The sequence below is a fragment of the Mustela erminea genome, chromosome 2, assembly GCF_009829155.1.
Source record: "Mustela erminea isolate mMusErm1 chromosome 2, mMusErm1.Pri, whole genome shotgun sequence".
Lineage (NCBI taxonomy): Eukaryota > Metazoa > Chordata > Mammalia > Carnivora > Mustelidae > Mustela > Mustela erminea.
In genome coordinates this window covers 147548259-147560380 of record NC_045615.1, presented here as the reverse complement: position 1 = coordinate 147560380, position 12122 = coordinate 147548259, and the positions used below count along the sequence as shown (strand labels likewise).

At 36.9% G+C, this 12122-nt stretch overlaps 1 protein-coding gene and 1 long non-coding RNA gene across 22 annotated transcripts in view; one reads left to right on the top strand and one right to left on the bottom strand.

Annotated features, from left to right (window-relative positions):
* The window catches only part of ADGRL3 (adhesion G protein-coupled receptor L3), an 827333-nt gene that overhangs the window by 129031 nt on the left and 686180 nt on the right, over positions 1–12122 (bottom strand). For all 21 annotated transcript variants that reach the window (XM_032334435.1, XM_032334436.1, XM_032334415.1 and 18 more), the window contains 2 exons: positions 9921–10129; positions 9047–9223 (listed from right to left, as the gene is read on the bottom strand). In XM_032334435.1, coding sequence (XP_032190326.1) covers positions 9047–9223; positions 9921–10129 — 386 coding nt within the window. The remainder of the gene's footprint in view (positions 1–9046; positions 9224–9920; positions 10130–12122) is intronic.
* Positions 1–12122, top strand: part of LOC116585127 — a 30924-nt gene that overhangs the window by 2927 nt on the left and 15875 nt on the right. Inside the window, exon 2 of the long non-coding RNA XR_004283477.1 lies at positions 105–141. This is a non-coding gene — a long non-coding RNA (uncharacterized LOC116585127). The remainder of the gene's footprint in view (positions 1–104; positions 142–12122) is intronic.

Below are 12122 nucleotides of genomic sequence, written 5' to 3'. Positions count from 1 at the left end.
TACACTTAGTAAACGTATCAACTAGTTCTTACTAAGAACAGTATGAGCAATTAAGGATATTTTTAGAACATTAAGATGGAAAATGCCTGTTTTCTTTTGTTTAGTTGGTTGATAACACTTTCTGAAGCATGGGTAAATTGGGTAAGTAGAGCTATTACATTTAAATTAATGGAAAAAAATCATTCCTTCAGTTAGTCAAGGCTAAAAATTACTCTCACTAATGAAGAAGAAATGCAGTCAATAAAAAAGTTATGTATTGATTGTATTTGTGTTGATATATGATTGTACTTAAAATTGAATTGGGTTGTGCTGATATTGCAGGAATTTAATGTCCTTATAACCAACATTTTGAAGGGCTGGAAAATTACATGTAGGTATGATAATATCTTGCAGCAAATCTATTATTTGGGCAATTTCATTGTGGGAAAAATCTCTGTCACTTCAAAAAGTAAGACAAAGCTCTAACCTAAAGTCTTCTCCTCTTTAGGGAAAACTTAGCTGTATAGAAGTAGATAAAAATCATTACATTTATTAGAAACAAAATTAAATATTTGGGTCTTAATAGTTAACTACCTCCAGAACCAAGAGCTCAAGGGCTTTAAGGACAGGTAAGCATATTGTGAATTTAAAAAATATATTTTCAGAAAATTTTATAATTCTCAAAATGATTTTAATACATTTTGTTACTCAATCCCTGAAGTAAGTCTGAGATGATGTTAGAAAAAAATTATTAGTCTTATTTTACTGATGTAATAATAAGAACTGGGAAATCTGATGATTTGCCTGAGAACAAGAAGTAATTTTCTGAAGAACTGGAATCAGGACCCTAAGTATCCTGATTTTTAGTTCTTATTGCAACGTCTCTTCAGATTATAAATGGGCAAATAAGTTATGATAATAATATGTGTTGTGGTGTTGTGGATTAAACAAGATACTGTATGTACACATTAAAGACATGACATTCATTCTTACTATTACGGGACAAGCCAGGCCCTTCTGGGAGGTGAAGTTCTCACTTAATCTCCACTCCTTGGAATCTCCATATAAACTTGATTACTTATTCCTTACAAAATATTTCAAACTAGAATTGTAGATGAATCTCCAGCTGCTATTTTTAGCCAAGCTTATTTACTGAAGATGATAATGAACCTAAAAATCCTAAGTGTAAGGATCCAAGCTGTGTATGAGAAGATCGCAGGTTTCTTTTTGCTTGACAATTCCACTACAACCCAGAAATAAAAACAATCAGAGGGTATTATTAATACGCTTCAAAACACAAAATTTACTGAAAAGGGGTACTATAAAACCATAAAAACCCAGCCTTATTTCATGCTACTTTAACCCTGTCACTCTCATTTTGCTTAAATGGTTATGTGCCTTCATCTAGAGCATATTCCTTGACCCTGCAAGGTTAAGACTAGTTCCTGTGTGTTTCCACAGCATCCCCTACCACAATGGTAAGACATTTCTCACAAAGTACTGATTTTGCTGACTACCTACCTGTGCTATTAATTAAACCATGAGCTTTATCTATTACAAAGACAACAGTCAACTATTTGAGAAACAAAGGGTAGACTAAACAAATTTCAATTTTAAAAATGAGATGAATAAAACAAAGTTTTCAAATATGTTCTCACAGATTCCTTTTAATTACAAAAAGTTCAATGTCCTGCTCAATATTCCAATAAGGGCCTCTTGATCCAATGGGAAGGATACAGTATCTCCCACATAGATTTCTTGCCAAAAGTGTTTAATTTGAATCTAAATATGAGAAAACAATCAGAAAGGTTGAAATTGTGGAATATTCTAACACGACAAATGGCCTGGACTATAACAAATGTCATTGTTATGAAAGACAGAAATGAGTAAGAAAACTTCCACATTAAATAAGGCTAAAGAGATGTAGCAACTAAAGGCAATGTGTGGCTCTTGACTCGGTATTGCATGGAAAATAAAAGACTATAAAGGACATTATTTGAATTATTGGAAAAATTTGTGTATGGATTCTGTACTAGAGGATAGTACTTAATCAATGTTAAATTTCCTGTCTGTGCTAATAGTAGGGAGAGAATGTCTGTGTTCTTAAAACATGTTTGTTGGAAGTTTTAGGAATTAAATATTATAAAGTTAGCAATTTACTTTTTAAATAATACAGCTAAATATATATGCACATATACAGAAAAGTGACAGTTGAATGTGTCAAAAATTCAAATGTAAATTCAGAAACATGGACATATGAGTGTTTACTGTACTGTTCTTTCAATTTTTTAATAAAAGTTCTGTAAAAAGAGTAGAGGAAATAAGTGCTAAAAGAATTTTTAATGGCTATTTTTTCTTCAGATCCATAATTTCAGCTGTTCTCTCTATAAATAGCTAATTTTGGATATATCTTCCCCTTTCACAAACTTAAGAGTTCTGACCAGAAATAGCTGCCCCTTCCTCTCAAATGCATATGCAAAAAGTGTCCTTCTGGCTATCCCTAGGTAAGCTACCTTTCCTCTCTTCCTCCCTGTCCTGTACAGAGATAGAGGGAAGATAGAACTTTCTCTTTCTTCTTCTATAATAATTTCCCCGTATTACAGCAACTTGATCAGAAGTCAAACAAAAAACACTGTAGGCAATTGGCGATTCAGTATAGATTAGGGGAAAGTGATATGGAATCAGCATTCTTCATTTCTTGTTAATTATTCAAAAGACCTCAAAAGAGGTCACGTGGTGCTCCAAGAGCCACGGTGTTGGGAAGAAAATTCTCCTTTCACACACTCATACTTTGAAATGTCTCCTCAGCTTACTGCTCACAAGTAACATGAAATAGGAAATATTCTCTCTGACTTAGGAAATTAAAAGTTGTGTGTTTGCAACCTTTTCATACAGGGGGAAGGGTGTGGATCAGTGAGGAAGGTAGTGTTATCATTCTTTTATCAACCAAAAGAGGTATGCTTCTTTTGGTAGCCTGGACAAAAATGTAACCAACTCTAGAAAATCACAACTTGTTATAGGCTTAGATCTAGGTATGTTGGACTCCAGAATAAATACAGTAACTGATTTCAAAGAATTTAAAATTCAGAGGAACTAAAAGAGACACAGAGATAAGCTATCTTGCAAAATATATATTTCTCAGTATAAAAACGAATCCACACTTAAAGACATATACATAGCATTTAGGGTCTAGGCATTTCCCTCTTAACAAATATATTTCAAACTGGTAGATGTAAAACACTTAATATATTTCAAACTGGTAGATGTAAAACACTTAATATATTACATACGAACACATGCTCAAAGCTCTGCTGTGGTTTTCCACTGTACTTTGAGTAAAACCCACATCCAAAGTCATTCTGATGGCTTACAGTCCTTCTACTCCAGACCCTTCGACTTTTTCCACTAATGCAATTTCTCTCTAATGCTTTCCACTGAAGTTCCTCAGACACATCAGAATCTCCCTGGTTTTAACAAAATCTTACATGTTTGACCATTTTTGGAACCATTTTCTTTTTGTGGAATATTCCATATTTGGAGGGTATTCAATTTGCCAGTTTCTACTATCTTTCCCTAAATAAGTACTTAAAGTACTATACACTAGTTACAGTTTTTAATCTCTAGCTCTCCCTCAATCCCAACATGCTATATATGATAAAATTAAAAAAAATAATAAGCATAAAAATTTGACAATGGGAGCGTATAGCCTTAAGCATCATACACTAAACATATTATTTTTTACTAATAAAATCATTGCTTAAACTCAAAATGACTTTTTGGAATTTAAAGAATAAAAAATATTATTTTTTAAAAATAAGTACTTTCCTTCATAAGCAACTGCAGAATCTTGCAACATGAAACTACTTATTTTCGTCCAGCTTAGAAAAAGTTTAGCTATAAAATATTTGACACGCCGAATCTATGGTATGACATTAAAATTTTCTAAATTGTCACTGTGATGAATCAATACTAAATAACGAAATAAACAAAATGATTTCAAACAGCAAAATCAACGTTTATACCTGGACTGGAGTGAATTTGGGGTGGGGACAATAAGATAAATTAAATTAAAAAAAAAAAAACACAGAAAGAGAAAGATGCAAGCATCAAACTAAGGAAGTGAATGAAGCCTTTTAAAAATAATAAAGGGGCACCTGGGTGAGTCAGTCAGAAAGGATAAGCCCTCAGCCTTCCCCTGCTCGTGCTCTCTCAAATAAACAAATAAATCATTAAATAAAAAGGGGGGGTGCGCCTGGGTGGCTCAGTGGGTTAAAGCCTCTGGCTTCGGCTCAGGTCATGATCCCAGGGTCCTGGGATGGAGCCCCGCATCAGGCTCTCTACTCAGCAGGGAGCCTACTTCCCTTCCTCTCTCTGCCTGCCTCTCTGCCTGCTTGTGATCTGTCTGCCAAAAAATAAACAACAATCTTTAAAAAAAAAAAAAAAAAAAAGCAAATCAATGTCAAGTTGAACTAACAGGAGAAAGTTATTATTATTATTTTTTAATTATCTCTCAAAGAATTACAATTTGAGTAGAGGAAAGAGATAGAAACTGTCAACTCTTTTCTAAAGCATTTGTTATAATGCTTTACAAAATCACAGTAGAAATCTCAATCAGTTGGTCTGAAACTTACACTCCTGTAAACTAAAATACTCCTTCCACAAAGGATGTTCACAAAAACAATCACTAGTAAGAGAAGAGATACACGATTGAATTTGATGTATTTAATATTCTGCTGAACAACAGACAAATCAACCTGTAGCTGATTCACAATAATGGAAAGGTTTTAAAATACCATAGATATTATATCAGTTTAGTATAAATTACCTAAATTTCTATAAGGATTACTTTAAAAATATGTTTTATTTGTTTATTTGTGAGAGAGAGAGTGCAGGGTCCTGAGCAGGGGAAGGGCAGAGGGAGAAGGGGAGATAGAGAAATCCCAAGCAGACTCCCTGCTCGGTGTGGAGTTCAAGGTGGCGCTCAATCTCAGGACTCTAGATCATGACCTGAGTGGAAATCAAGAGTCCGATGCTTAATGGACTGAGCTACCCAGGCTCAGAATGATAACAAAAGTAATCATTCTGATTACAAAAATGAATGATTTTTGTGTCTAAAAAATCATTCATTTGGAATGATTACTTTTGTGTCTAAAAGAGAAGACAATCAGATGTTTCCTTAGACAACATAAGTACAGCAAAGTCAGAAATAGTTAACCAGCAAAATTGCCACTTTAGGTAGAAGCATCCCCTTTCTTCTTTAACCTCCCTAAAAGGATCTAGTTATTGTTAAAAAGTAAACCATAGGCCCAAAATGGCATTACTCAGGCCAAGTCACCAAAGGTATCAAGCCCCTATATTGGGCTTCATACCTAACCTACTTGGAGTTTCAACCTCCCTTAGAAATGTAAGTCTTACCTAACCAGTCAGGAATTTTCTGATAAACACCAATGAGGTCATCTGTCACATGGGTCCTCTCTATTCCCCCAAAGATGAGGTAATTCCATCTAACAAGACCCCCTATATTTCCCACAAGGGAAGATGACCTTGACTGAAACCATCCTTTCCTTAATTTTGCTAATACATTACTTCCTCGCCCTACCCTCTCCTATAAAAACCTTCCATATTGTACAAATCAGTGGGGTTCCCCTCTACTTGTTAAATGGGACACTGCTTGATTCGTGAATCCCTTAATAAAGCTAATTAGATCTTCAAACTTAGTTGAATTCTTCTTCTTTAAAATTATGAGATCTCTCTTACCATCCCATTCAAAAATCAGTCTTCACCCTTCTCTCCCTTGATAAATTATGAATTCCCCAAGGTCAGGAAATGGTCTTGCCTTATTTATTCCTCACAGTATGTTGTGGGGGTGGGGTAATCTGAAATTTTAAATAAAGTGGACAGGGTGAGCCTCTTTGAGAAGGTGACAGTGAAGCCGAGACTTAAAGGGGATGAAGACGTTGGCTGTGGTGGCTGTTTGCGGGGGGGTAGGAGCGGGGGCACTCTCAGGTCTAATACCTGATGTGTTTGTGGAAAGGCAAAGTGGCCTGTCACGGCTGAAGCCAAGTGTGCTAGAGGAAGAGTCCTAGGGAAGGACGTATCAAGATGTGAAGAGGCCAAGATCTGGCCCCTTTCTTGTCTCTTATTGAGGCAAGGAGTCAGTTCAGACTGGATCAAAGGTCTGAAGTACCTGATTGGCATTTTAAAGGGATTACAGAGCGACTTTTTGAGAAGGAATCAGACTGATGAGAAGGTCTGACTCACAGTGAAGAGCAGCCCTCTGGCAACTCCACTGAGTATAAATTTAGGAGGGACATGGGGAGAAGCAGAGAGACCAACTAAGGGGCTGTCGCTAGAAAGTGAAGGCCAGATACCAGGGGCCGGAAGCTAGATGGTAGTGGCGAAGGTGGTGAGCACTTGTCCGATCCTTGATCTTGCAGTATATGCTGGGGGTACCCCTGGGGCTGGGTGTGCAGTGTGAGCAAAAAGAAACAAATAAAAAATGGTGCGGGGCTTGGGGCCTGCTGGAAGGGCAGAGCAGCCCTTTAGTGAGAAGTCTCAGGCAGGAGCATATCATAAGTGTAGTTCTGGAATTGAGGCCCTTATTAGAAGTCTAAGAGGACAGGACCAGTCAGCAGTTGACTCTGTGATTCTGGAGTTTAAAAATGGAGACTGGGCGCCTGGGTCGCTCAGTGGGTTAAAGCCTCTGCCTTTGGCTCAGGTCATGATCCCAGGGTTCTGGGATCGAGCCCCGCATTGGGCTCTCTGCTCCGGGGGGAGCCTGCTTCCTCCTCTCTCTCTGCTTCCCTCTCTGCCTACATGTGATCATGTGATCTCTGTCTGCCAAATTAAAAAAAAAAAAAATTTAAAATGGAGACAGAAAATCTGGGAATCATGAGATGCTAAGAGCCACATGGCTATAGGAGCTCACATAGGGGCAAAGAACAGATAATGCCTATCGTAGATCTAATTACACGTGGGTCCAGAGCAACAATGAGAGGTCACCGTGATGAGAAGGAAGAGGAAGCTAAGAGGGATCAGGGACCCAGGAAGGAAAGAGACAGGAGAGAGGGGTGCACCCAAGGCAAAGTGAAGAAAGTGTTGCAAGAATGCGGTCAGTGCAAATTCTGCACACGTTGCCTTCCTAAGTACATTCTGCCTGCCCTTCAGAATGGGACACTCTTTTGATAAGCCCTTTCTGACCAACCCTGCCTTCTTAGATGACCCTCCCTTATATTGCAGAATCACATGTCAACACGCAAAAAATGCTGATGAAAGAATGAAGGAAGTGCTCAATGAACGGCAGAGAAGCGCAGATGACCGGTGTGGACGGCGCGTACAGGGCACAGGCGGCGCCTGGAACGAAGACCGACACATCAGGGTACCACAGCTTAACGGCGACAGCCGTGAGGTTACTCAGCTCACTCCTCTCCCTCTCCTCCCAGGCTCATCAAGCCCAACTATCCCCTATAATCTCGTTTCCTTCATACATCTTCCTGCGCAGTTAGAAAGCGACAACTAGCAAACAATAACTATCTATTCCAACGGGTGGCTGGATTTCTCACTGTGCACAAACAGACTGGTGTTCTGTTTGAGGAATTAGTCTCATGCAAGTTTGGTTAGTGTGTTTCTCTCTGGACCGGTGGTGGTGTTCAGTCCGTTTGTTTTCTGTTTCTCAAGTGCCAAAACCAAGCTGTGAGATCCAAATGCGACTGACTGGCACCTGCGGACGTCTACGGTACAGAAAACCAGGACATCCATGCTGTGTGACTGACCGCTACGTGGAAATACTGATTTGCATTTATTTTGTCTCTTGTCGACATGTGATAATGGTCAGAGCCAGAATTCTTGTATAATGGATCAAGGAGAGGGTGCTAAAAAGGATATTTTGTTGTTTCAAATATGGCCCATTTTTCTGACTTTGAATTTATTCCCTAAAGGGAAAAATAGAATCCTAGAATCCTCACTAACATGTTCCAGGTTGAAACCTAACATTTGTTAGTATAGCTAGTCTTGCTAAACTACATCAACTTGTAATGCTTTGACAAAATAAGATATGTAGTCCTTCAAAGACCAAAACGTAAACTATGCTGACACAGCTAAGGTAATTTACTTGTAAGGTGCTAACAGGGTTTGGATTGGGTCTTCCTCTGGGATACTCATACCATCTCCAAATTCATGTGTCAAGGAAAATTTTGGATGAAATTATTTGGGAAAATGACACCGAGTAGATAAAACCTGTGCCACAGTTTTCACTTTTGAAAACATGTTGGAGAGTAATCCTTCCTCTCTTTTTATTGACATCAGGGAGATGAGAACAGAATTTGCAAGTGTATAATTTCTTGTTACTAATCCATCAGTCTCTATAAACAAGCTAATAAGCTCTTTGCATTTTTTATACCTTTTGTATTGTTATGTCCTAAATATATCTGAAATCTAAATCCCCTTCATGCCCTCCCCCACCCTTGGCAGCCAGAGTCATGCCCAAGGACACTGATGCAGCCACATGAGTTGTGTGTCTGACTTTGGAAACCCTATCACCTGGATTTTTCCCTAGAATGGGTTTTCTTGAATGGAGAAAACCCATTACATTATATTAGGGTTTCCTACACCCTTTGCATTATAGGCATTGCTAATCGTGCTCATTAATAGTTGCTTTTCCAAGAGTCAGTTTGGCAGTATTTAATGTCAGACCTGGTTCTTAACCCCACTGCATTGGTCTTTTGTCCTGGTGTCCTATACTTTGATTTGTTCACATGGTCTCCTTTGGTCATATGAACTAAAAACAGTGGAGACTAAGGGAAATTGTTATAAGTACACTTTTATTTTATAAGTGAACTGCAATTTTATAAACTATGTTGACAGTAGAACAAAAACAAAAAACAAATAAAAAAACTTTATTTGAATCACCCAGGAAGAAGATACGGGTTGAACTCCAGAGAATTTTTTAACAATATTAATAAGAAAGTGGAAAGCCTTTGAAATAAGACTGGCCTGTGGGTTTAGGACTTCTTACAGTGATATCCTGACCGTATGCTTAGATATCTTTACTTTATGGCATACATCTTACCTTAACTTCCACGTGTGCCATCAGTACTGCAAAATTGGTTAGGTGATTACAAGAGCAGGTAGTATGTGTCTTATTTGTTGTCAGAAGCCGGCAGCCTTGTGTTGACCAATAACCTGTCATTGTGCGCTTGGAATAGCTCCAAAATGAACAATTAGGGTTGAAATTCTCCTCGGACTGCTACAGAGGGGAAAAAAAATCAAGAAAGCCAATAACTACTTTATGATCACATACATTAGATAGGCATCTAACACACCTCATACTCTGTTCCAACTTTTGTGGAGATGTACACCACTGTTTTTCAGATTAAGTAGGCTTCATTAAGCCTAGGCAAATTTGAACATATATTGTTGTTTATTTTCTCTAATTAGAGGTGAGTTTGCCTTTTAAAACATTAATATTATTGGAATACTAGTATCAATGTCTCAGAATGACTTTAACTAATTTCAAAGTAACATACACTATAAAGAATTTTATTACTCTAAACAATTTCTGAAAAGATGGTCTTTAGAAATCTTTGTTCACTTTATAATCCAATCTTTGTACATACCTAAAATACATTCAAGCACAAAGACATAATTACTTGTGACATCATATGTGAAGCCATGTCCAATTCCACTAATATGTTGTTAACTCTTTTTAATTATGGAGACACATTTAGAAATCCATCTACAAATATTTTTATCAGAAGCATTTATATATTCAAGAGTTATTCCCCTCCCTCATCTTAGAAAAGAAAAATCACCACTATCATTTTATAGATAATGAATTGCTATCTGTCAAATAATAGGAAAACTTAAAGTAAAATTAGTTCATGTTCACGCTGTAACAGATAAAGATAATGTGGACAACTAAACTTATCATGGCATTTTCTTACCTTAATATGTTTAACAGTGAACACCACAGGATCAGCTAAATAAACCTTATTGCTGAACTCTTTGTTTATTGCTGCTGTAATAACAGGGGAATTGACAATAACAGAATGATTGGTGGACATAGCCTCTGTTCCCAACTTCATGCTGGCATTCTCCGTGGACAAATAAGGACCCAAGTTGTTGTACAGGACAAAGGCCACTCTGATCTCTCCTGAAAAAAAGGAAATGTGAATTATAAGTTGGGAAGAAACTCTGATTACTTTGTACATTCCACCAAATTTAGATACTTCTAATTAAATTATAATCAAATCCATACCGTATACATTCACAACAAAATTAAGCATTCATTTTAACCAAAGTGCCAAGATATTCATGAGAAGAGGAATGTCATATGATGCTGAAAAACAATCTATCAGTATTTTAAAAAGTGAATGAATCGCTCTGTACTCAAAACTTAAAGACTTAGGGGTGCCTTGGGTGGCTCAGTGGGTTAGAGCCTGTCTTCAGCTCAGGTCATGGTCCCAGGGTCCTGGGATCCAGCCCCGCATTGGGCTCTCTGCTTAGCAGGGAGCCTGCTCCCCGCCCCCGCCGTCAGCCTCTCTGGCTACTTATAATCTCTGTCTGTCAAATAAATAAAATCTTAAAAACAAACAAACAAATAAACTTAAAGACTTAAAGACAGATCATAGACCTAAACATAAAAACCAAAACCATAAAACTTATAGAACAAAATAGAGGATCTTTGTGATCTTGGAGTAGGCAAGGATGAGTTGAATAGGATCCAAAAGACATTAACCATAAAAGAAAGAAAGAAAGGTAAACTATACTTGATCAAAATTTAAAATGTGTCTATCAAAATATTATATCAACAATATTATTTATTATTAATAATATATCACACTTTATATAATATGTTATGTATATTATATATTATGATATAAAATATAATATACATATTATATTAACAATAATATATATTAGACTCCTGACTATATATAGGGTTTCTCCTAATCAACAAAAAAATGAATAAATAAGACATGAAAATGGCAAAAGACATAAACACATACTTCAGAAAAAAAGATACATGAAAGGCTAATAGAAACATGAAAAATTATCACCATCATTAGTATTTCTGGAAATAAAAATGAAAAAACATACCAAGATACCATCTCATAACCACTAGAATTTCTAAAATCAAAATGACTGGTCACACTAATATTATAAAGATGAGGAACAGCTACAGCTCCTGCACACTACAGGTGGAAACGAGAAGTAGTTCAACTATTTGGAGAAATGGTGATTTTTTTTCTGTGAAGTTGAACATATGTACCCTTCCTAGATAAGCGAAAATATAAATCTATAAAGAAAAAAAAAATTGTATAAGATGAATAGCAACCTTATAATATCTGCCAAAGGGAAACAAGTAAAAAAATCTATCAACAGACAAATGAATTACGGCATACGAATATAATGGAATAGACTGTGCCTCAACGAAGAACAACCGATAGAACAAAGAAGAAACTACCATTAGCGCATGATGACAGAATCCCCAAAATACTGTGTTTGGTTAAAGAACACAGACAGAAAAGAGCACATACTATGTGATTCCACTTGTCTAAGAAGTCTAAGAACAGGTAAAATTTGTCTATAGAGATCGTAATGAGAGTAGTTTCATCAGATGGGGAGAGGTGGTAAGAAGACTGGAAACGGGTAACAATTTCCAAGTAATAGAAGAGATTTTTATCTTATTTTAGGTAATATTACATTGGAATGTGCAACTGTCAGATACATCAGGCTACATTCTTAAGGGATATGCATTTTATTTTATGTGAATTTTATTTCAATTGCAGTGAAGACAACCATAACAAGGACTCAAAATCCTTATCTGTTATCGAACACAATTACCATGTTCTTCAAAAGTCACTTTCTCCATATATCCTTCCACCTTATTTTTTTCTCTTATGACTATCTCCCACCTGCAATCCTCTGTAAAATTAACCTTCTTTTAACATGGGGAGGAAGGGCAGAAGGAGAGGGAGAAGCAGGCTCCCCGCTGAGCAGGGAGTCCAATGTGGGGCTCCATCCCTGGTCCTGGGATCATGACCAGAGCTGAAGGCAGATGCTTAAGTGACTGAGCCATGCAGGTGACATGTTTTTGATCATATCATTTTCTTTCTTAAAATACATCAAGCCCAGAGCGCCTG